Below are 26,310 nucleotides of genomic sequence, written 5' to 3'. Positions count from 1 at the left end.
AGACGACTATCTATAAACCAAGGGGAGGGGCCTCAAAAGAAACCAAGCCTGCGGACACCTTGATCTCAACTTCTAGCCTCCAGAGCTGTGAGAAAATAAATTTCTGTTCAAGCCACTGTTATGGGCTGAGTTACATCTTCCCCAAATTCATAATTTGAAGCCCTAACTCCCAATGTGACTATATTTAGAAACAGGACATTTAAGGAGGTAATAAAGGTTAAGTGAGGTCCTAATGGTGGGGCCCTAAGCCCATAGGACTACTAGTGTCTTTTCTAGAGGAAGGGAAACCAGAGATCCCTCTCTTCCACACATGCACAGAAGAGGCCATGTGAGGACAGAGTGAAAAGACCATAAGCTGAGAAGAGAGGCCTCACCAGAAACCAACCCTGATGACACTTTGATCTTGGACTTCTTGACTCCAGAAATGTGAAAAAATAAATTTCACTTATTTAAGCCACCCAGTCTGTGGTACTTTGCTACAGCAGCCCAAGCAGACTAATACACTTGTCAATCAAGTAATTTAAAAAGCATTTTTGCTTTCCAAGTCAGAGAAGACAAAGCATTTAAGCACCCACTGAAACAATAAAACCACAGCCCAGTTAATGGAAGTTTTTCATAATATCTTTCTCACCTCCTTAAAGAATGTTGCAGGTGCCATTTCAGATCCACTCAGTGTTCGCAAGAGGAACATTGGCCAAGATGATGTGTTCATCTGGTACCCTATTTTATAAAATAAAGCAGAAATCATTTTTTTAAAAGCCTCCCTGTGATATTACAGCAAGTTGGTATTTATAAAAAACATTTCATTTACCATTCTCCTCCAGAGAATGACTTTCTTATTGAGGAACTCAGGAAATGGGCAATAGGAGCTGGTGCACCCTCCAATCAGTGCTACTGTATCCACTGTACTATTACACAAGAGTGCTACAGTGGGGGTAGAAATTCTCAACTTAAAGAAGCCACTAGCTAGGGTTCACCAACATACACATATATGTTGGGAATGGGCCATAATACTAGGAGAAATCCAAGCCAGAGCCCAGGAGAGCTTCCATTCCCCATCAACAACCACAAACGCAGGGTAAAAAGGCTGCAAAAGACTTCCAGTCCCTCTTTTTCCTCAGAGCCCCTGCCTTATTTCCTTTCCGAAAGACAGTTTTCTGTCAAACTCAGCAAATGTACACTTATGATGGTGCATTTCACCATATGTAAATTTCGCCTCAAAAGGAAAAAACCTGTAAATAAACAGTGAACTCTAGTTAATGATATGCATGCGAACATATTTAGGAGAAACGTACTGATGTCAACAACTTATCCTGAAGTGCATTTAAAAATATGATGGACTGATGAATCGACAGGAGGACAGATGGACAGATAACTGATAAAGCAAGTATAGTAAAATGATAACCGGTAGAGCCTAGGTAGTGGGTATGTGGGTGTTCACTGTAAAATTCTTTCACATTTTTTGTAGGCTTGAAATTTTTCATACATTATGTTGGGAAAAAAGACAGCTCTCACTTTAGTAATCTTTGCTCACACTAAATGATCTTATCTTAGAACTTGTATCAGATACTATCAAAATAGACTCAACAGGTGTCTTCTCTAGAGATCTCATCAATTAATGGTGAATATCACAGCATCTGGCATGTGCAGCGGGGAGCAGGGGTCTGCTAATTTTAGTATTTTCTGGGGACAATCTGTTACATGCAACACTTGCCTCCCTTGATGCCAGAATTGGTGAGAACTTGGCATGCATCCCTTATGAATACATGCATTAAGATAGGGAGGCACATGAATCACATTGGCAATGGGTCCATCAATAGGATAAAATACGCAAGGAAGTTCAGACAGAAAGTCATCCTATAATAATCATGTACCAAAACACCCTTAATCTGACTAGGAAAATAATTGTTGCTAGGGAAAAATGGGGGAGGGTTGTTACACACTCTCTTAAAATAAATCAGTATTATTAGTGATATCTAATAAATAGTTATCCACAGCATGGATTCTCCACACTGTGGTTAGAATAGTGCATAAGAAACATTCTCTGGTCCTTATGCCTTTCTCTTAACCCCCATCTTATCCTATTACATGATGTACCATGATTATCTTTTTTAATTTAGCATTTTTCTTAATTCTTTAATTGCCTGAAGTCAAACATAGATTAAAAGGTCAAAAAAGATCAAAGTGTATGTTAAAAATTCAAACACAGAAAAAACTAATCCATGACATTAGGAAGTCTGGACAGTAGTTACCTTTGGGAAGGAGGAGGATATGACTGGGGATCAGCAAGAATGGGGCTTCTAGGATGCTGACAATGTTCTATTTCTTGACTTAGGTGTTGGTTATACAAGTGTGTTCATTTATCAGCTGTACACTTTTCTCCATGTATGTTGAAACTTTAAAAAAATCTTTTAGGGACTTCCCTGGTGGCGCAGTGGCTAAGAATGTGCCTGCCAATGCAGAGGACACGGGTTCGATCCCTGGTCCAGGAAGATCCCACATGTCACGGAGCAACTAAGCCTGTGTGCCACAACTACTGAGCCCACACACCACAACTACGGAAGCCCGTGCGCCCTAGAGCCCGTGCGCCAGAACTACTGAGCCCACGCACTCTAGGGCCCATGTGCCACAACTACTGAGCCTGCGTGCTGCAACTACTGAAGCCCGGGTGCCTAGGGCCCGTGCTCCACAACAAGAGACGCCACCGCAATGAGAAGCCCATGCATCACAACGAAGAGTAACCCCCACTCGCCACAACTAGAGGAAGCCCGTGCGCAGCAACAAAGACCCAACGCAGCAAAAAAAACCCCAAAAAAACCCTTTTAAATAATAACCTTTAAGGTTTAAATAAATAAACCTTTTAAAAAGGAAAATGAAATAAGTTGTGTTATATTAAAATGGAAACTATTCAAAAGCGCCTGATGAGCAAATTGGCAAAAATTGTATTTTTTATGTGCTCTCAAAATACACACTAATCACCATGTACTGCTATGTATTTCATATTTTTAATTAATAAACTCTAAAAGTAATTTGAAAAAAGAATGATTATAAATTTGGTTATGTGTTTGAAATGCTGACAATCACAATAGCTATGTCTCCTTTAAACAAAACACAAACACATAGTATCATGTTGTACAGAGAAATAAAATCCAAACAGGGAAGCACTAAGCCTCAAGTTTATATTATGTCTCTTACAGAATTCTGTATGATTTAAGAAATATTATAAAAATAAACAACAAAAAATGTGAATGATATGAAGAAAGAAAAGGGGAAAAGCATAAAACACATACACCCTAAACCATCTTCTTGGAATAACATGTCTCTGATTAGTTTTTTTCAAATATTTTACATCAAATTAGGAATAAGTAACAATTACAGCAAGGACAGTATAAAAAGATATTGCTAAAAGAGTAGTTATTATTATCTTACATTTTTGGTTCTCAGAGAATTTTTCACTAGTAGGAGACAAAAAAATCCATTTGCTCACTGTGCTTTATAATAGAGAATTTTCATTTTTAGCATTGTAAAGAAGAAACAAAAACCAATACCCACCTTTCACTCAGAATGTAGAATAAACTAAATCCTTAAATTCTACAGAATACCATGGTACTCTTTAAAAGAGAAAATTTTTGCACAAAATTAGTGTCACACACTTCTTATCTTTTAAAAACTTGGTCAAAATTGAGAGCTTTGTATTAAAAACCTTTGCTGAAGAGTTCCATCCATCTCCTCCTTTTCAAAGATCTCTAGGTACTGACTCCTACCCCTCTCACTATGACTTCTCCCCACATAGGTGTAATGAAATACCCAAGTCTGAAACTGGAGTCCCGATGTAAAATCATACCCTTCTGCCATGCTCATCCCCATACCAAAAATGATGAATAGCTCATTAGACAATATTGAGGGAGGAAGTGACTCATATCAAATGCTACAAACTTCTCCCGCAGAACGGTTTCTGAATCTGCATGTGTAATCCAGTAGAGCTGCTTTTGACATTTCAAGTTTTAAGGCAGAATGAGTCTTCCTCTGGAGTGGGGAACCTTTAGCACACAAATGCCAAATATGTACTTAGGTGAAACTCTATAACATATGGTTCTGAGTTACTTTCTCATACATTCTCCACAGTAACCACCTGACTATCTGTTTGTAAGAATGCCGAGAAGAGATTTTTAAAAGGCCAATTAAAATTATTTCTATTGAATATTACATTAACAAGAATATGTTATTTTAAAAACTGTTTATCCTTACCCAGTGGAGGCTGAAGTAAGTCCCCCTCCTTTTCACATGTCCCAACAGGCTGTATGTCTGGAGAATCAACAAGCCGCCAAAAATCATTTCTGTTGTCACTACCATCGAGTCTTAAACGTAGCCTGGCACCAGTAATTCCAACGACTGTGGCGATACATATTGAAGTCATATTGCGAGGGTCATGGGCTTCCAATTTCATACCAACTTTGAAGTCATTAGCTGGTGGAATCTTGGACTATATATACACACACATATAAATAAAATTTTGTTAAAACGCATCAACTATAAGAAAATCAAATGGTCAGTTATGTTACCAGAATACGCGAGGAACCTTTCAAGTAACAGTCACAGCAGTTGGTGAACAAAGTAAGAGCTATTAAGGGTTAAGAAAAAGATCTTCTCCAAACCCTCTCCTTGACTTGACATGCAGCCTGACTTGGCTGCCCACTGCTGATCTTACTCATCTGCCCACTTCCAGGCAACCCAAATACAGCCTCAAAAATGCACCCCGAGTGGCTTTCTAAAATAAGAATATGATTAGGCCATTCCCCTTAAAATAAGCCGAACGGCAGCTCACCACTGCCTAACATAAAGCCCAAATCCTCAGTACAGGTTAAAAGCCACCGCACCTTAATCTCATTTCCATACTATCACTTCTACCCACTTTGTGCTTCAGCCACCCCATACCATCCCTTAACACTCAGGTTCTTTTACACCCACGTGCCTTTGCTTTGGATGTTCTCTCTGCCTGGAATATCCCTCCCCTCATCCCAACCACCTCAGATAGCCACCTCTTCTGTAATCCCTCCCAGTATAGTTATCACACTTTTCATAATTAATTATTTACATATCTTTCTCTCCAGATGGGCAGTCATAAGAGCTTAGTATATCTGACATAAAGTAAATTCTTAATGAATGGATGCAAAGAGACCATCTGGTTCTTAAGCAGCACTACTACAATCCCACTATCTCCTCACACTACTAGAACCTAACAATCACACAGTCACCCTTCAACAAGTTAATAGTTTACATCAATATATACAACATGACATCTACAGAATTTTGGCATACCTGTCTGAAACACTCTGAAGGAGCACCTAAAGATCCAGTCTCTTTCAAGTAATTTTCCCAGTGAAAATCATCTGGAAGAAAACACGCAAAAATAGTTTTGTTGTTTCCTTTTTTTGGCCATGCCACTCAGCTTGTGGGATCTTAGTTCCCTGACCAGGAATTGAACCTGGGCCCACGGCAGTGAAAGTGCCGAGTCTTACCACTGAACCAGCAGGGAATTCCCATTAATACATATAATATGTATACTAACTTTCAGGAATAAAATGGGTTTTAGTTCCATCTCTTCAAAGAAATACTTCTTAAAGAACAGATTCAAATTTCCTGATCTACATTTGACTACCATCATGGAAATTAAAAAATAAGACAACTTCCTGATAATAACAGCTGATATAAATTACAATCCAGATCATCTTGATGTAATGAAGACTGCAGCACAGTGATTCTGAAAACGTGAACTCTAGAAATAACTAAAGGACTTTTTATAGAGTAATAGCAAATTCTACTCATATGTCTCAAATATAAATTTACTCAAGACGTGTTTTTACCATTTCATCCCATTACTGTGAAGGCGTTTCTTCGTTTTTCACAGAGATCTAAAGGTGTTTAGACGTGTGGTATAGCAGAAATAAAGCAATACTTTATGGAAAGAAAAACTCTGAGAACCAGCACTGTTTCTCAATTGACTATTAGATCCCCATCCAGGGTGTTAAGAATATGGTAGCAGAACAAAGCAGAAACCAGTCATCAGTGCAATGACTGATATGCACTGCTGTAATTATCTATATTTTTTACAAACTCTTGCTGTCCTTTCTCTCACTTAGTCTTCATGATATATTATAATGCTAGAAGAGAAGGTCAGAAAGCAGTATACTTTGCCTGGACACTTCAATTCACTGTGCCAGCCACACTGCCAAGACACTGAAAGACTTGATAGCAGTATTAAAGGTACTATTAATTCATACAAAGTTTAATTCTCATCAACCACAAGGTTTTTTCTATACTCTTGTCTAATTTCCTCACAATGAAAATATTGGGTTCGACAGTTCCCTCCCTAGGGTAATCTGTGTTACTAGCCTCTTATATATCCTTCAAAGGATATAACAGTTCCACTTACACACTGCTAATAAATGTTTAACAGCCAACTTTCCAGAAAATACAAACAAACAAAAAGCCTGACTGGTAGTGTTTGCAGATTTCTGTGGTGTAAATACTACCACCATGGCTGATTGATTGCAAGGTGCCAAGGTAAAGTCACCAACCACAAAGTTGGGAAGAAATGTGTACCACTGGCTCTCCCAAGCTGACGTGAGCCAGCTTCAGAATACCACTGTTACCTGAAAGCATGCATTTATATATGTATGTACACATAGTATATACAGTATTAAGCATGTCATATGTAACACTGTATACCCTTTTAGAGATTTTTCCACTAAAAAAAAAATACTGGGTTTAATTCTTCTTCCAGATAATGTAAAGCAAGCACTACCACAGTGCTGAAAGGTATGCAGCAGAATGTCAAGAACACAGGCTCTGGAGCTGAACCTGCCGCCTTTCAGTCAGACTCTGCCTCTTACTAGCTATGTGACCCTGAGCAAGTCATTTCACTTTCTAAGCCTCAGTTCTTTCACCTATAAAATGAGGAAAGTAATACATATGGTATAAGGTATTTTGAGAACTAAATGAAGTAGTACACATGCAAGTAACTCAATAAATGGTTTATGTTATTATTCTAAAACTAAATGTCATAGTTGTGCCTAAACTTAAGAATACTGGATAGCTTTATTAAAAGTGAAAACTGAGATCTGTGGCTCCAAAATTTGACTGACCAGGTTATTTCAGTGACCTCCTAAGCACTAACCTGACAATCAAGAGACCCAAGGTTCTAACTGAAGCTCTACCACCATATGACCTTGGAGAGCATTACAAAAGAACACAACAAAACATGAATGGGGGGAAAAAATCTGACTAGGATGTCATTAAGGAGCCACCATACCAGGAGGAAAGGAGTATAAGTTGAAAATAATGACTGAGAAATCAAAACCATTTCACAATTAAACCTCAAAGAACTTAATTAAGACTCTTCCACAAACCAGTTACATTTGTAAAATTTTTCAATGACATTGGAAAATACTTTATCCAACACAATTTTTTAAATATTCTATTACCATTTGTGTCTTAATGGGCTATAATTTGAACTAGCAAATCCTTTAAAGCAGTGCTCCATAATACGATTATTTTCTATTGCACTGCTAGTTAATTTAACCTTTGGAGCCTTAATTTTTTTCTTTATTCATAAGGCAAAAATTTTTAGTCCACAGAACCGTTCAGCTTGGTTGCCCATATGATGAGAGCCTGCCAATAACATGGGGGGAACACACATAGCAAAAGGCTTTACTAATTTAGATTTGATACATCTACAATATCACAGCTGGAATTGCTGATCAGGAGCCAAAATAGTCAAAGTCACAGACAAGCATGAAGTTCCCGTCTGCCTCTGCATCTTATCCTCACTGACAGATTTTGCTGGGGGGATGGGGGGGAGATTTACCCTTTCTCAGAAAGGAGCCCTGGGAACTGCTAGGCCTGTTCATGAGACAGATGTACATACATAACTTTGTGATCTGACCGTTACCTGCACATGTCTATGGTCCTTCTTGTTTGATTTGTACTCTATTCTAGTCCATACATTAACCCAAACACCTTTCAGCAAACTGAACATCATCTATGAGGCCCCCCAGTCTTCTCCAGAGTAAATCAGAATCATAATGTCTTCTACCAGTGCTGGGTTTGGGTTCAGAGGCTATGTAAAGAAAATGGGCAAAATATCTAGAGCTTGAAGCTTCTCAGCTGACTGATCAGCACCCAATACCTCATAGCATTTATCACAACTGTAACTGGGCATTTGTTTAATGTCCAGTTAATGTCTACTTAATGTCTACTTAAGCTCAAACACAGCAAGAATCATGTCTGTCTTATTCATCAATGGATTCCCATAGAAGGTCACCAGTAAGTGTCAGGCACTGTACTAGGTACTGCAGATGCAGCAGTTAATAAAACAGACAAAAATCCTGGCTCTCTTGGAGCTTACCTTCCAGCAGTCACTCACCGATTTCTAAAATGATATGTTAGAGTCAGGGCCCTGAGAAATATCTGCAGATGTCTGCCAATGTGATTAAGTAATATCATGTTTAATCAGAATTTCTCAAACAGAGAGTTTGAGAATTTTGAAAAGTTACTAGTTTCAACCTTTAAGAATACATTTTTTCAAATTTATTTTCATGAAATTTCCAGAATAGGAAAATCTATAGAGACAGAAAGTAGATAAGTGGTTGCCTAGGGAGAGGCACTGGGAGGAAATGGGGAGTGGCTGTTAGTTGGGTACAGGATTTCTTTTTAGGGTGATGAAAATGTTCTAAAATTGATTATGGTGATGGTTACACAACTCTGGGGATGTACTACTGAGAACCACTGAATTGTATATTTGAAATGGGTGGATTGTATGATATATGAATTATATCTCAATAAAACTGTTATATTAAAAAAATGGAAAGGAATTTGTAGGGATAAGGAAGAACATTCTAACCTAATGGCCTCCACTTCCTTTGGAGGGTTTTGGGGGTTGGAAGGAAGACCTGAGGAACAAAATAAGGCCAATGAGAAAGAGAGCTAAGGAAACACTGAGGACACAGCTATAGTGAGAAAGAATTACTCCATGGGGATTACCTCTATAGGCAATCTTCCTGTAGGAACAGAAAGTCATGGGTGAACTACTTACTCCAAGAGTAGGGCTGGCAGGGCAGGTACAACAGAAAGACAAGGGGCAAGAGGTTTGCCTGGAAATCTCTGGTAAACACAGTAAGTTTGCTGTAGTATTTTTTTAATTCAGCCTTTTGTCTATGTATGATTTATTTTCTCATTTTCCTTAAGGGCAGGTGCAATGGGTCAGATTCTATCTCCTGAGTCTCTGATGTAGTGCTACATACATGCTGTTCACAATAAAAAAACTTAAAACATGAATTAATAACTCAGACTTCATAAATAAAGTTAACATTTACTGAACATTTACTATCAGCCTAGGCATTATATTAGGTGCTTTACACTCATTTTCTTTAATTCTAATAGTTCCACGAGGTAAGTAGTATTATCCCTGTGCTACACAGGAGAAAAAGGAGACTTAGAATGTTGAGTAGCTGTCTGGTTTTCCCAGCACCACTTATTGAAGAGGCTGTCTTTTCTCCACTGTATATCCTTCCCTCCTTTATCAAAGATAAGGTGACCATATGTGTGTGGGTTTATCTCTGGGCTTTCTATCCTGTTCCATTGATCTATATTTCTGTTATTGTGCCAGTACCATACTGTCTTGATTACTGTAGCCTTGTAGTATAGTCTGAAGTCAGGAAGCCTGATTCCTCCAGCTCCATTTTTCGTTCTCAAGATTGCTTTGGCTATTCGGGGTCTTCTGTGTTTCCATACAAATTGTGAAATTTTTTGTTCTAGTATGCAAGAGGGAAGAGATATGGGAACATATGTATATGTATAACTGATTCACTTGGTTGTAAAGGAGAAACTAACACACTATTGTAAAAGTTATACCCAAATAAAGATGTTAAAAAAAAATGTTAACATTAAAAAAAAAAAAAAAAAAAAAAAAAAAAAAAAAAAAAAAAGAATGTTGAGTAATCTGCCCAAGGTCACAAGGCCAATAAAGAATGAGGCCAAGATTATAGAACAGGTCTGTAAGACCCCCTCAGTGCCTAAGCTTTAATCCACTGGACTGTCTTTTGACCATCAAAAAAGGACTTTCACATTGACTCTAGTGTTAGAAGGGTTTTTATTAATAATCAAATTATTTTAAATTGGCAATTCATGGTAATTAATAACTATATATCTTTAATTTGGCAACATTTGCACTGAAATACAGGGTTATCTTTTAACTTAATCCCTCTACCAAAGTAAAATTTCCAAAATTAAATACTATCTTTTTGACCTTTCCTATTGCTTAGATTTTATATTTACAGGAGCTTACTATACAGAGATTATCCCAAAAGCAATAAGAAAAGAGTTTATATCAACACTGAGTGAGGAAGAAAAATACTTTGTACTGAACTAATTTAAAACCTACCAGTTTGCACAGAAGATGTGCCTGACTCAGGAGCTTTCTCTTGATTCTCCTTCTTTGCATCCATTGACTCTTAAAAAAAAAGAAAGAAAGAAAGAAAATAGTGAGAAATAACAGAAGCCCAGAGCAACAGTTTGAAAGAGTACTTATAAAAACCATAAACTAAAACTATTTTCTAATAGAAGCCAGTTTTAATTTTATAATTAATATCCTCATTTTCTGCATAGGACTTCACTTTCCCATATATAATGTACCTTTTTTAAAAATTTTATTTATTTATTTATCTATCCATTTATTTTTATTTTTGGCTGAGTTGGGTCTTTTGCTGCTGCGTGCGGGCTTCTCTCCAGTTGCGGCAAGCGGGGGCCACTCCTCGTTGCGGTGCGTGGGCCTCTCACCGCGGTGGCTTCCCCTGCTGCAGAGCATGGGCCCTAGGCGTGTGGGCCTCAGTAGTTGTGGCACATGGGCTCAGTAGTTGTGCCTCGCGGGCTCTACAGCACAGGCTCAGCAGCTGTGGCGCACGGGCTTTGCCGCTCCGCGGCATGTGGGATCTTCCCAGAGCTGGGCTCGAACCCGTGTCCCCTGCATTGGCAGGCGGACTCCCAACCACTGTGCCACCAGGAAAGCCCATAATGTACCTTATAATTTGCTTATTTGTTCATTGTATGTCTCACTTCACTCAAATTTAAGCTCCAAAAGATCAGGAATTTTTAAATTGTATTTTGTCTCCTTTGTTCACTGCTGTATCCTTAGTGCCTAGAAAAGGACCTGGCATACAGAACACCCTTGAGCATTTGTTGAATGAACAAACAAACCAAAATGAGCTGAGCTGATCCTTACAATGTTCAGATTAATGTGCCTCAGAAACAAAGTGCATGCTTTTGAGAATTTAAAACAAAAGGGAAGCTAGAATACAATGTAATTCAATGGACTAGGTAAAGGTTTTCTCTGTGCTAAGCTGAGGAACTCAGACAGTACTGGACCTTGGGACTTCAACAAGTCTAAGATGTATTTCATCCACATTTATTACAGTATATATTTCTTAAATGACTCATTTAAAAATTAATCATAATACTATTATTATGCTGAAAAATTAACCAAAATTCTTTATTATCAAATAAGTAGTCAGTATTCTCATTTTCCCCATTGTCCTAAATATTTTAAATGTGTCTTGTTTCAATCAGGACCCAAATAAAGTCCATACAGAGCAATGGCAGATACATTTCTTAAATTTCTTTTGATCTATAGACTTCCCCTCCTCCTCCTCCTTTTTCCCCCTTCCCTTAGCAATTTTTTTGCCGATAATACCAGTTCAGATTTTTCCAGTCTGGAGTTTGCTGACTACTTCCTCATGATGCTGGGTTCTTCTGGTCCTTATATTTTCTCTAAATTCATATTGCTATTTCGAGCCAGAAGAGCTTAACCAGATTCAGGTTTGGCTTTTTTGGGAGGAGGAGAGAAGATGACTTCATAGGTACTTCTCACAGGGGGTTCCTAATATACCTAGTTCTCTCTCTTTTTGTGATATGAGCCGCCATGGATGATTACTGCCTAGATCCATTAGTTCATTAGTGGCTGCAAAATGGAGGTATTCTAATTATCATCCTGTCTTTATTAGCCAGAAAACTTCTATAGAGAGAAACCTCCCCTCTTCAACCATTCAGTTACCTTGAGGTAGAGCTCACAAAGGGAAGTCACAATCAACACTTTGTTCTTTTCCTTTATTTTCTAGTTTTCAAAATAATGAATTGTATCCGTGGGACTTCCCTGGCAGTCCAGGGGTTAAGACTCTGTGCTTCCAATATAGGGGGCATGGGTTCGATCCTGGTCGGGGAACTAAGATCCCACATGCTGTGCGGCCAAAAAATTTTTTAAATTAAAAAAAAAAAAAAAAGAGTTGTATCCCTACCTTTCTCCACAGATGACAAATAAGTTTTGTTTTGCTTTTTAGTATCACTATGAACTAACGAATTTAACCACACTTGATGTGTTTCCATCTATTGCTGTTTTACCCTTACTGATGCTTGAATTGTCAAGTGACAAGCTTCTTAAAAAACAATCTATGAATGATGCCAGGTGTACCATTTAAGGTAACAGATCTACTTTCTGGTTACGACTGAGTGACGCTTCAAGATACGTGAACACTCGAGAGGGATGTATGGGCTGCTCTCTAAATAATTTGGCTAGTATGAAGACAGTACACATTTATATTTACTAAATAGTTCTACAGTAAGATTTTCTAATAGGAAAGAAAGTGAAATTATAAAGGCCTGGTTCCTGCTCTAGGGAAGCTACGAATCTAGGTACAGACACTATACTAAACTAATACACTTGACAAAAATGGAAATAGCAGAGCACAACATTCAGCATGCAGCCAGAGAAAAAGTCATGAGAGACAGAAGACTTAAACTGGGTCTTGAAGGAAGAACAGGATTTAGAACAACAAAGGTATGAAGAATGTATTAACGGAAAAGAAAATACAACTCAAAACAGAGTGCAAATGAGTGTGGCATATTCATGGGACAGTGAGCAAACTTCTCACTAGAGCAGGACAGGATGAAGCATATTTTAAATCACCCATACTAGAGTAAGAAAATCTGGACTGTGATCCTGGCTGCCACAGATTGCTATATGACCTGTTCACTTAACCTCCCTCAGTGTCAGCTTTCTCATTTATAAAACTAAGAAGGGAAGACAAGATTACCTTTAATAGCTATTCAGTTCTAAAATTCCAATTCTAAGCACCTAATGTCTTCTATAACTTTATTTTTAAAAAGGCTTTTTTCCCCCAAACATTCAATCTACCAAAAGATACTCATTCCCGATGAATAACTGAAAATATTTATCATCTTTAGACAAGTAAATCTTACCTTCATTCACTGTTTGCCCCATGGTATCCCTCTCTGGTGTTCTTTCCTACAAGGTGAAAAATCAATTACTACCTCCTTTTAACGTAATACATTTCTGAATGGTGGTATTATTACAAATCAGCTACAATGGGACTACATCAAACTAAAAAGCTTTTGCGCAGTGAAGGAAACTATCAACAAAATGAAAAAGCGACCTACTGAATGGTAAAAGATACTTGCAAATAATATATCCAATAAGGGGTTGATATCCAAAATATATAAATATCTCGGACAACTCAACATCAAAAAAACAAACAACCTGGTTTAAAAATGGGCAGAGGGCTTCCCTGGTGGCGCAGTGGTTGAGAGTCCGCCTGCCAATGCAGGGGACACAGGTTTGTGCCCCGGTCTGGGAAGATCCCACATGCCGCGGAGCGGCTGGGCCCATGGGCCATGGCCGCTGGGCCCGCGCACCCGGAGCCTATGCTCCGCAACGGAAGAGGCCACAACAGTGAGAGGCCCGCGTACGGGGGGAAAAAAAAAAAAAAATGGGCAGAGGATGTGAACAGACACTTTTCCAAAGAAGATATACAAATGGCCAATAGGCACATGAAAAGATGTTCAACAACACTAGTCATCAGGGAAATGCAAATCAAAACTTCAATGACATACCACCTCACACCTGTCAGAATGGCTATTATCAAAAAGACAACAAAAAAGGGAACCCTTGTGCACTGTTGTTGAGAATGCAAATTGGTGCAGCCACTATGGAAAATAGTATGGAGACTCCTCAAAAAATTAAAAATAGAATTACTGTATGACCCAGCAACCCCACTCCTGGGTATTTATCTAAAGAAAACAAAAACACTAATCAAAAATATATATGCACCCCTACGTTCACTGCAGCATTATTTACAACAGCCAAGATATAGAAGCAACACAAACGTCCATAAACAGATGAATGGATAAAGAAGATGTGATAGATACACACAATGAAGTATTACTCAGCCATAAAAAATAAAATAAAATCTTGCCATTTGCAAACAACATGGATGGACCTAGAGGGTATTATGCTAAGTGAAGTAAATCAGACAAAGACAAATACTGTATGATTTCTTATATGTGGAATCTAAAAAAACAAAACAAATGAACAAACATAACAAAACAAAAACAGTCATAGATACAGAAAACAAACAGGTGGTTGCCAGAGGGGAAGGGGTTGGGAGGAAGAAAGAAAGGTGAGGGAGATTAAGAGGTACAAACTTTCATTTGCAAAAAATGAGTCAGAGGTATGAAATGTACAGCGTGGGGAATACGGTCAATAATTATGTAATATCTTTGTATGGTAATAGATCATGACTGTAACTAGACATCGTGGTGATCATTTTGAAATGTACAGAAATATGGAATCACTATGTTGTGTAACAGGAACTAACATAGTGTTGTAGGTCAATTATACTTTAAAAACAAAGAAAGAAACAAACTCATAGAAAAAAAGATCAGATTTAATTATCAGATCAGATAAATAAATAATTATCTAACAAAGCAGGATAAAATATAGGCTCTTTGGGAAGTTAGGAGGTACTGTGAACTGGGAATATAAAAGAAGCCTTCTCAGAGGAAATGGTAGGTAAACTGGTACTTTAAAGGTGAGCATTTCAATGAGCAGAGAAGACTGAGAGAGGAATTTCAGGCTGAAGGTACAAAATGAATGGACACTAAAGAAGAGCCTGCCTCCTCTACTTGATTATGAAATGCTGGAGTTGCTCAGGTTCCTTCTGGGCTCTCATCTCCCTCTATAGTCTCTCAGGAGCCACCCATACACAGTCAACTTGCAAAGCATTACCTTTCCTTCCCAGACTCCTCCTCTGAAAGTCAGATTGAAATAATTAAATGGATTGGCTATTTGATACTACTGGGAAGAAGCTGTCAATTAAGGACTATATAGCCTAGCAGCAGAAGAAAAAGTGAAATATAGAAATGGTGCCGAATCAAAGCAGAAAGTAAAGGGAGATGAGCTGTAATCCAGGTAGGGAACAAAGGCACTTAACCAACTCTAGTCAGAAAGTAAAAAGCTGTGCATTACATTAAAGTTAAGTCCCATTACTACACAAAGGGATTCAGTTCAAAAAAACTGAGGGATGGGTCACACATAGAAGATATACCCAGGTTCCTATGTCCTTCTCTAAAATCTCTAACCCATAACTGAGTTCTGAATCTCAACTGGTATCAATTCCTCCCATTAGTTGAGTAAGTGATTTTGTGAATCCTAGAAGGTGAAAATATATGTTTAGAAATAATTAAAACCAAATCTTTTTTATCATTTTTTAAATTGAAGTATAGTTGATTTACAATGTTGTGTTAGTTTCTGCTCTACAGCAAAGTGACTCAATTATACACATATATACATTATTTTTTATACTCTTTTCCTGAAGACCTAAAAAAAGAAATCCATGTACCATGTTCACAAGTTGGAAGATTTCTTGGATAGGGAAAAAAATGCACTAATCACAAGAGAAACTGGATTTAACCATGATTAAATTTTCTGTTTATCCAAAGGTACTGTTTAATCAAGATGGAGTAGTGTTGGCATCAGGGCAGACATATAGATCAATGGAACAGAACAGAGAGTCCTGAAAGGTCCACCTATATATGGTCAATAGATTTTCAACAAAGCGCCAAGGTAATTCAGGGGAGAATGGATGGTTTTGGTTTTTTGCTTATTTTTCAACAAATGGTGCTGGAACATATCTACATACAAAAAAAAACAAAAAAAACCCTACAATGAGGTACCACCTCACACCGGTCAGAATGGTCATCACTGGAAATGAAATCATCTCAAGGAAATAACTGTACTCCCATGTTCACTGCAGCATTATTTGCAATAGTGAGGGTATGGAAACACCTAAGTGTCCATCGACAGATAAACAGATAAAGAAAATGTGGTGTGTGTATGTCCAATGGAATATTATTAAACCTTATAAAAGAAGGAAACTTTGCCATTTGTGATAATACAAATGAACCTGGGGAGCATTATACTAAATGAAATGAGCCAAAAACGAATACTACATGGTATTATTTACATGTGAAATCTTAAAAAAAAAAAAAAAAAAAAAAAAAAAAGGAAATATAAGGAAATATGTGAGGTGATGGATATGTTAATTACCTTGATTGTAGAAATCCTTTCACACTATATATGAATATCAAATTATTACTTTGTGCACTTTAAATATACAATTTTATTAGTCAAGTATACCTCAATAAAGTTGGGTGGGGAAAAAAAAGAACGGCCATCATTAAAAAGTCTTCAAATAACAAATGCTGGGGACTTCCCTGGTGGTCCAGTGGTAAAGAATCCGCCTTCCAATGCAAGGAACGTGGGCTAGATCCCTGGTCGGGTAACTAGATCCTACATGCTGCAACTAAAAGATCCCGCACACCACAACTAAGACCCAGTGCAGCCAAATAAATAAATAAATATTTTTTAAAAGAATGAACATTTTTAGTAGTGAGGATGTATCAAATCAAGCCTTCGGGAGGAGCAACTTTATTTATGCTTTAGTAAAGTCTACCCCCAACGACTTAGAAATTAATCTTTTTCTGTGTTAAAGCAAACCCAAGAAGAAAACAACTATTTCCAAGAATTTTTAATTTATCTAAAAAATTATAGTCTCCAGGACTTCCCTGGTGGCTCAGTGCTTAAGAATACGCCTGCCAATGCAGGGGACACGGGTTCGAGCCCTGGCCCAGAAAGATCCCACATGCCGCGGAGCAACTAAGCCCATGCACCACAACTACTGAGCCTGCACTCTAGAGCCCACGTGCCACAACTACTGAAGTCCACGTACCTATAGCCCGTGCTCTGCAACAAGAGAAGCCACTGCAATAAGAAGCCCGCGCACCTCAACGAAGAGTAGCCCCCACTCGCCGCAACCAGAGAAACCCCGCACACAGCAAGGAAGACCCAACGCAGACAAATAAATAAATAAATTATAGTCTCCAAGTTAAATAATTAATCCCTTACAATTTTAAAACAATGTATGTGAATGCTATGCATTTAGTTAAGAAGTGAGTCATTCAGAAAACAGATAAATGAAAAACAAGTTAAGGGTTGCCAAAATCCCAGTTTATAGTTGTAAATTCCTAAGGTTTTAAAGCACAGCCACAGGCTAATTGCCCAAAGACCTGTTGCCCACCGACATCTGCAGAGGACTGAAGTTAATAGCAGGGCATGTCAATTTACCACAGGCAGCTCTCAGGGCAACATTTTGACAAAAGAACTGGGTCAGGTTACAGCCTGTTCCTATTATCACAGCAGTCTAGATTTATGGTTTCTAACACTGGCCCTACAAGAAATAATGGAAATGATGACAACAACAATCCCCGCTAGACAACAGATTACAGAAAAGCATGCAATAAACCACAATCTGAAGTGACCAGAAAACTAAACATCCCTGACAATGCTTAAAACATGAGGCAGGTGTCAGTAAATTACCCATTTAAACATTTCTACAACCTCTCAAAACCTCAGCACACACACAAAAAAATCTCAAATCAGAGTTTCTAATCTAAAACCAAGCAATATACAAAGATATTTAAATTATTGAGTACTATAGTTTCATTCTTTTAGTAACCATCAAAGACAATGTAGTTCATTTGAACAGATTTATGAAACTCTACCAAATTAATAAAAAATAAAGAGAATAATGAACATTACTTTTCAAATAACTTTAAAGTATACTGGAAAACACTCCAAATAATACTTAACATCTTTCAAAAGAAAAAAAAAGGCAGTTTCACAGCAAAGGGCACAAGTTCACAACTGTATTCAGAGAGGCAAGATAACTGCAGAAAATAAACATGTGATTCATTCACTGCTTAATTTAAAACCAAAAGAAGTTTGTCAATACATTTGCTTAAAAGACTATGTCAAGGCTACAAGGTACATACCAAGCAAATGGAGCTGTCTGTCTGGAATTCAACACCAGTTAATCCTTATGAGAAACAGAGGTCGAGAAAAATCAAATATGTATTCTAAACCCAAAAAGCGAAGAGAGTTCCACCAACTTTCCCCTGAGAAAAGAAAGCATCCTCAAGATATGCCCTAAAATTGCAATATATCTGTCCCTCCTGAAGTTTACAATGGCATGTTACCACTAAAGGTGGGTACTCTCTTTCCGCTCTTACAACAATTTGCTCCTATAAACTTAGGAAGGGGCAGAGCCACAACCATAAACACAGGTCACAAGTAGTAGGTAGTCAAATGCTCTCTACCTTCAAATGTTTCCCAGCTCATTACTCACACAAAGCTTATTTTTTTTAACTCCTTGGTTAAATAATGAATTCACCTAGTCTATGTCAGATGAGTATGAAATTCAGTTGAACAGCACCATCATATAAACTGCTTATAGGAGCCTCAAATCTTTCACTGTTAACACAGTAAGATATTCTCATTTCTTATGCTAAAATCTTTCCATCACATGCCTAAAAAATGAAAGTAAGAGAAAGGTTTAGGAATATATGTTTAGTAGAAATCACTTAGCATAAAAATCTCAAGTATTATTATTTCTAAGGTAGCGAAGGTTTATTTATTAGACAACGTAAAGACAAAATAAGCAAAAATGCCTTACTCATGAAAACCAAACAACATATGCATATTTCAAATCTTAGATGGTTTCTGAAGTTTTCTAAAGTTATCGTGCTTTAAGAATGGTCACCTCTGCTATCTTTTAAAAAATGAGATATTATCGATACTGTAAAGTCATTTCTAATCTTAGAGTAACCAAAGCTCAAATTAGAGCCTGGAAAACTTACCACTAAATTATACCAACCTATTTTAATCTAAGAGCAGTGGTTTCTCTTATTTATTTCCCCAAGATGAAAGTATTATAAAGATTAAGACTCCACGACGGGACTTCCCTGGTGGCACAGTGGTTAAGAATCCGCCTGCCAATGCAGGGGACGCAGGTTCGAGCCCTGGTCCGGGAAGATCCCACATGCCGCGGAGCAACCAAGCCCATGAGCCACAACTACTGAGCCCACACGCCATAACTACTGAAGCCCGGGTACCCTAGAGCCCGTGCTCCGCAACAAGAGAAGCCACCGCAATGAGAAACCCCCGACAGCTAGAGAAAGCCGGCGCACAGCAACTAAGACCCAACACAGCCAAAAACAAAAAAAGACTCCAAGCCAAGGAAGGGTAAACTTTTCCTTTCAAAAGGACCAACATTTGCCATTTTCAAAATTTCCACCTCTTTGGTTCCTGAAATCATCAATCACTTCAAATTCTAAGATATTATGTAGTAATTTTCAGACAGTAATAATGTTCCTTAAATTCTTAGGGACACTTGATTTGCTCACTCCAAACTACAAAATATCTGGCAATGGCAGACCAATATTCATATCATAGCCTCATGACTCTAACGTTGATGGCTAGTAGAGTTCGCTTTGTTCATATCTTATATATCCTAAAAACCAGGAATATTACTAGGAGGAGACAATGAGACTCCCAGGGAGGTGACCTAATAGAGAACATGACCTCAGATTTCCATTCACAACTGTAACGAAAATTGACCTGGCCTAAAGGGAAAAAAAGCAGCAGAGTAACCTGGCAGAAAAAAAAAAAAAAAAAAAACAAAAAACTAGAGGTGACTAATAACTCAAATAGCAGAGGATCCTTTGCATCCTCCAGTGTTCCAGTTACCAAAGTTCCAACAGTCATTTCTATTAACCCAAACAGAGGGGCAGTAAAATATTCAAGGGCAGTTTTCCTCCTCCCTCCCTCTCTCCCCACCCTGCAAAAGCTCAAACTAAAATTGGGATTTGGATCTTCCTTAAGTGGAAAAAGGGGCTACATCATTTTCATTCAAAAAATTTGGCATTTACTCAGCCTTCTCAAGGCACTTTACTATCATCAATTATTTCTCAGTGAGAGAGTGCAGGATTACCCTGACCATTTCACTGATGCGGAAACAGACACCAACAGCAAAGGGAACAGGGGCAGGAAGAGGGGCGATAGGAAGCATCTGGGAGGAACAGTCAGGCAGCTAAAAAGGAACAAACTCAAAAGAAAATGAGAGTCACATCTGGCTTATAGCTGACCATCATAACCCTTGTTATTTTTTAGCTCAGAGAGAGTTCTGAAACGTTTTGAAAAAAGAAAGTGCTCTAAATCATCAGTTCATATCTTGTTACAGCCTAAACTTCTTGGTCATAGAAGTAAAGTTACTTAGCATTAAAAACCACCCACTATCCAGAGCCCATACTGATTTCAATTTATACCACTAATTCATTTCCTCTCTCAAGCCTAACCAGTATGTCACCTGTTTGACCCAGAAAACAATCTCTCATAAAAATATATCTTTATATCAACATAATCATAACAAAAGAGGCACAAAGTTAATATCACATAAGTCAGAAATAATTCACAGTTCCATTCAAATTTTGTTTAGAGAATTATGACCAAAACATTGACTCCCTGAATTTGCCATTGAAATAAGAGGACTACTTGTTCTACATTCGTATTGATTTTCTTAACTATAACCTTGAAATTTTCAGGAATAAACTACTAATGGGAAGCCTTAAACACCCCAGAAACCAGCACACATAGCAGTAGGTTGAACTGAACCCCATACTACAGGCAGCACAGATAGCTAATAAAAATGTGTTGACTGAAGCATAAATCAAAAAGACTGACCAACTGCCTCATGAGAAAAACCACCTCTTTAAGACTGACTCCAGGAGCTTCCTTGGTGGCGCAGTGGTTAAGAATCCGCCTGCCAATGCAGGGGACAGGGGTTCGAGCCCTGGGCCGGGAAGATCCCGCATGCCGTGGAGCAACTAAGCCCGTGTGCCACAACTACTGAGCCTGCGAGCCACAACTACTGAAGCCAGTGCGCCTAAAGCCCATGCTCCACAATGAGAAGCCCGCACACCTCAACGAAGAGTAGCCCCCGCTTGCTGCAAATAGAGAAAGCCTGTGCGCAGCAAGGAAGACCCAACGTGGCCAAAAATAAATAAATAAAATAAATTAAAAATAAAAAATTCTATCCGACTGTTTTGAAGAATATGGATAAAGACATAGCCAAACAAATACAAGGCATCAGGTGAGAACTCAAACTTTTCTCAAAATCCCCACTGGACTCAATTCCAAAAGCTTATTTTCACATTCCTGCCATTAAATATACAAAACCACAGACATAGTGAAAGAACATTCATCCTTGGAAATACATTATTTAACGCGTAATTTAAAAAAAAGAACGGCAAGAAAGGCAAAACTGTCATTACTGAAGAACATTTCCAAGCACTGTGATTGAGAAAAATTAAATGAGCCTATGAACTACTGTTATAATACAACTGCTTGTCATAGGAAGCTGTACTCCATAAATGTTATACATCTTATAATGCTCTTTCCCCCAATAGAAATATGAATAGCTCTGGGAGCATTAAAAATGCAGCAGCATCTGCAGTTGTTTTCGGGAAGAAAACCATCTCCAATAATTTCGCAAATCATATGATCAGAAGGAAGTATTCACTTTCCCTGCCTCAGTTTTCCCCTCCAAACCGACCCATTCACTTTTAGAGATGTCTGTCCTAAAGTCACCCTATAGGAACGTCATAAATGTTAATCTTCTAATTCTTCAAAGAAAAGGCTAACACCAAATTGTAATCACACTTTATAATGAACGACAAACGTATTAAAACCTTTTTTTGAAAAAAATCAAGACCTTAAACGGGAACCTGTAACTAAATACCTGTGCTGCCCTAACATTTGGGGTGGGGGGGCGAGGGGAAGGCGGCGCGAATTTTCAGCTCAGCCCTCAAAGCAACGTATAACCTCAAGACGCAAAATCTATTAAATTCGCCTACTTGCTCTCCCCCTGGCGATTCACAGTAGGGTGTAGCACAACCAATATCCAGGAGAAAAAAGCGAGAACGGTATCTCAAAGTGAAGGAAGGCAACAGTGGTCCTTTGACCCAGTCATGCCGCGAGAGCACCACGGCCGCCTCTCCGCTCCTGGGGAGAGCTGGAGCCCGGCTCTCTGGAGCCCGGCTCTCCGGCCCCCACTCCCACACACACCCAACCCCCAGGGCGGGCCACGCCTTCCCGTCCCGCTTCTCCCACGAGAGCGAGCCACCGGCGCTGCCCCCCACCCAACCGCCTGGAGCCCCGTGCCGCGAGTCCAATGGACACCTGGCACCGGGACCCGAGCCCGCGCTCGGCCACAGGCGCATCCTCCCGCACTGACGTTTACCTCCAAACTCTAAAAGTTATCTCACAAGTCCCCGGAAGGCTCCCGGGACGAGTTTCAGCCCAGACCACGCAAAGTCATCCCTATTCCTCAGCCCCGCCGCCCACCCGCGCTGTCCCGGGACCCCAGCCCGGCCCCATCCACCGCCGGAGGATGCTCCGGAGGGTGCTGTCCGCGATTCGGATCAGGGGACGACGGGGGAAGAGAGGCCCGGCGCCCGAACGCCGCGGGCGGGATGGGCCGGTGTCCGGTGACCGGGCCCCGGGCGAGTGTGAGGGGCGTCGCGGAGAGCGCTACGTGGGTTAGGGGAGCCGCGGCCTTGGGGGTGAGGCCGCCGAGGGGCAGGGGAGCTCTGGCGTAGAGGGTGAGGCCGCCGAGAGTGGGTGACCGGAGTGCGGGGCCGAGCTGGGGCCGGACCCCGCGGGGCGGTGAGGGGGCGTTCCTCGCGGGAGACGCGCCGCCGAGGACTCCCACCCGCCCGCGGACAACGGCCAGAGCGCAGACAACACAGCTGCGCCTCTTTGGTACTCACGGGGCCTGGAGTCGCCACGCACTTCGAGTCTCGTCGGCGAAAAGAGCGAAATTCTGTCACACTGGTCCAGCGAGCCGGTACCGGTCTTCACACCGCCGCCGCCATGTTTGAGAAGCCGCGCGCGGAGCCGCGCATGCCCCGCAACCGCCACCGCTGCCCCGCCCCCCGCCCCGCTGCCCGCGTGCCCTGGGGTTGCCGCAAGCTTGACCTCCGACCGCGGCCGCGTGCGGGGTCCGAGCACGGGGCTCAGCCGGAAACCCGCGCGGGCGGTGGCGAGCGATGAGACTCTGCGACTCGGGGAAAGCCCTTGGCAGTTCTCCCTCATCCTCCCCCCGCCCCAATCTGCCCTCCCGCCAAAAAAAAAAAAAAAAAAAAAAAGCCAGTTGCAGCCCATGCATCCAAGACCGTGGTGGGCCCCCAATTGGGAACCCAGGGTCCGCGTCAAGTTTCATCCAAGGGGAAGTCGCTCCCCTTGGCCATCGACTTCGACTCTCGGCCACCGCCCACCCTCGCCACGCACCGAAAAGGCAGGCGCTTCCCTAAGAACTCAAGCAAGTTCGATGAGCAAGGAAAAAAAGCAGCTCGTTAGAGCAGCTTGAGAAAAGCCACTCCTTCGCGGGTTGCACCATAGTCCTTGAAACAGCTTTTCTTTTTTTCCCATGGGTTTTTGCCACGCATTCCCCCTCCAGCTCCACATTCTGGATTTAGTTGTTCCTCTAAACCCTGCTTTGAGCTAACGAGAACTAGATTAACCTGGAGAGTAAAATAATTTGCTCACAGGTTTCAGGGTGCTCGGGAGCGTCTTCGAGAGTGCATTTTGGGGTCTCCTCTGCCCTATCCCCCTCACCCCGGACCGAGCGGTTGCGCAGGTGGAGGTCGCAACAAGGGGGAGGGGGCGCGCGTAAAAAAAAGCTCCAAAAGGAATCTCTCCGCACAAAATGTAGCAAACAGAAATCCAGAGAAAAACATCCCATTCTTCATTGTTAGGTTGGGTATAGGCAGATTTAAAACTTTTGTTTGAAAAATAATACAACATGCTGTGTTAGCCAAAAGTAAACCATTGGCAGGCCTCTCTCTCTACAACTCTTTTCAAAAGTCGGATGGAGGTTTTGCATCCGTGATCTGCTTAACTTAGTATATAGGACATGAGTATTTTTTAAATCATAACTCGGAAATCGGAACCTAAAATTTTTTTTTAAACCGCGGAATATAGCCATTTTCTACAATGCAGAATAAAATTATTTTCATACGACACAACTTTTGCAATGCTAAACAAGGGCCAAATTAAAGTATTTTCTATTGTATCTGAACACTGGTGAATGGCACAAGATCAAATTGCTCTAGTTGTTCTTGCATCCTTTAAAAATGAATAAGTAAATGTTAATGCAAAATTCAAGAAAACTTGAAGGCAAAAACAGAAAAACTAGCCCACTGATGTGCAAATATTAAAGAGAGATTTGGTCCATCAGTTGTATAACATATATCACATAGGAGGGAATGTTGCAATGGTCTAAGATTAAGGTTCGAAAATGTTTTTAAGAGCCAGAAAGGTACCTTTAACAGAAAGAAATTAAACAGGTTTAAGTTTAATCTTAGCAAACCCTTAGTATGGGCTGCAGCGGGGGGTGGGGGGGAGTCAAATTTTTAATTAGTAGCCATTGTCTTTCTAATCTGGATGCAATGGAAATATTTGAAAGTCATCTCTATATTCTATGAGAGATTTGAGTTATCATTTATGCCTCTTTTACATGTATGGACCCTTTCTTAAGTTGTAGAAATACTACTCTGATTGTAAATTGCCTGTCTCAGGGATGCCTTGTCTACTTCCCATATTTCTTTCCCATATTTCCCATGAAATTACTGAAGCCCTTATTCTAAAAATGTAATTCACCTTATCTATATTAGAACATCTTCTCAATGACTCTGTTCACCTAAGCACTTATAGAAGTGTCTCCTTATTATATTAAATATGAGTTATTGATAATGATAAGAGCTACCATCTATTGAGCACCTACCATGTGCTGAGAATCATGCTAGCCTCTTTAGATACATAATTTTCAATATTCATAATGTTCTTTCACAAAGTTCTTATGAGGTAGGTACCCTTATTCCCATTTTACAGACGAGGAAATTGAATATTACACAGAAAATAAGTGGCAGAATCAGCTTCTGAACATATACTTGAAACTCCCCTAACTATCCCTTCCATCTTTGTCATCAATCATATGCTTTCATCATAGATTATGTATATAAACGTTCAATAAAAATTCTTTTATTTATTTATACCTTGCTTTTTCCCCCTTTGCCAAAATAAACTCAAGACTGATTTTTAATGATGTTAGCATAGGTCGAAACATCACTGTTTCTTTTATATTACATGGAAGCATCTTGCACACAGTAGGAACTTGGTAAATAGCAAGTTGAATGAGTGAATAGATGAATGGATGAATGAATTCCTACTATGATGATGTTTAATTAATTTTGCCTAGATAACATGAAAATGAGGAGACTGGGCTTCGCTGGTGGCACAGTGGTTGGGAATCTGCCTGCCAATGCAGGGGATGCGGGTTCAAGCCCTGGTCCAGGAAGATCCCACATTCTGTGGAGCAACTAAGCCTGTGAGCCACAACTACTGAGCCTGTGCTCTAGAGCCTACATGCCACAACTACTGACCCTGCGTGCCACTACTACTGAGCCTGCGTGCTGCAACTACTGAAGCCTGTGCACCTAGAGGCCGTGCTCTGCAACAAGAGAAGCCACTGCACCTCACACCAGTTAGAATGGGCATCATCAGAAAATCTACAAACAACAAATGCTGGAGAGGGTGTAGAGAAAAGGGAACCCTATTGCACTGTTGGTGGGAATGTAAATTGGTACAGCCACTATGGAGAACAGTATGGAGGTTCCTTAAAAAACTAAAAATAGAATTACCATATGACCCAGCAATCCCACTACTGGGCATATACCCAGAGAAAACTGTAATTCAAAATGACACATGCACCCTAATGTTCACTGCAGCACTATTTACAATAGCCGGGTCATGGAAGCAACCTAAATGCCCATCAACAGACGAATGGATAAGAAGATGTGGTACATATATACAATGGAATATTACTCAGCCTTAAAAAGGAACGAAATTGGGTCATTTGTAGAGACGTGGATGGATCTAGAGACTGTCATACAGAGTGAAGTAAGTCAGAAATAGAAAAACAAATATCGTATATTAACGCATATATGTGG

General features: G+C 39.9%; 1 protein-coding gene across 5 annotated transcripts in view; it reads right to left on the bottom strand.

The window, feature by feature from the left end:
• Nucleotides 1–23,188, bottom strand: part of SCML2 (Scm polycomb group protein like 2) — a 76,446-nt gene extending 53,258 nt beyond the window's left edge. For 2 of the 5 annotated variants that reach the window (XM_067023359.1, XM_067023360.1), the window contains exons 1-6: nucleotides 23,071–23,154; nucleotides 13,309–13,354; nucleotides 10,442–10,510; nucleotides 5,320–5,390; nucleotides 4,249–4,483; nucleotides 632–720 (exon numbers count right to left, since the gene is read on the bottom strand). In XM_067023359.1, coding sequence (XP_066879460.1) covers nucleotides 632–720; nucleotides 4,249–4,483; nucleotides 5,320–5,390; nucleotides 10,442–10,510; nucleotides 13,309–13,330 — 486 coding nt within the window. In that variant the 5' untranslated portion in view covers nucleotides 13,331–13,354; nucleotides 23,071–23,154. Of the gene's footprint in view, nucleotides 1–631; nucleotides 721–4,248; nucleotides 4,484–5,319; nucleotides 5,391–10,441; nucleotides 10,511–13,308; nucleotides 13,355–23,070 lie in introns of all 5 variants that reach the window. The other 3 variants (XM_059050833.2, XM_059050831.2, XM_059050832.2) reach the window with 3 other exon arrangements.
• Between the last annotated feature and the right edge of the window lie 3,122 nt (nucleotides 23,189–26,310).

The sequence above is a fragment of the Kogia breviceps genome, chromosome X (assembly GCF_026419965.1).
Source record: "Kogia breviceps isolate mKogBre1 chromosome X, mKogBre1 haplotype 1, whole genome shotgun sequence".
Taxonomy (NCBI): Eukaryota; Metazoa; Chordata; class Mammalia; order Artiodactyla; family Physeteridae; genus Kogia; species Kogia breviceps.
This window is presented reverse-complemented; position numbering and strand designations above follow the sequence as displayed.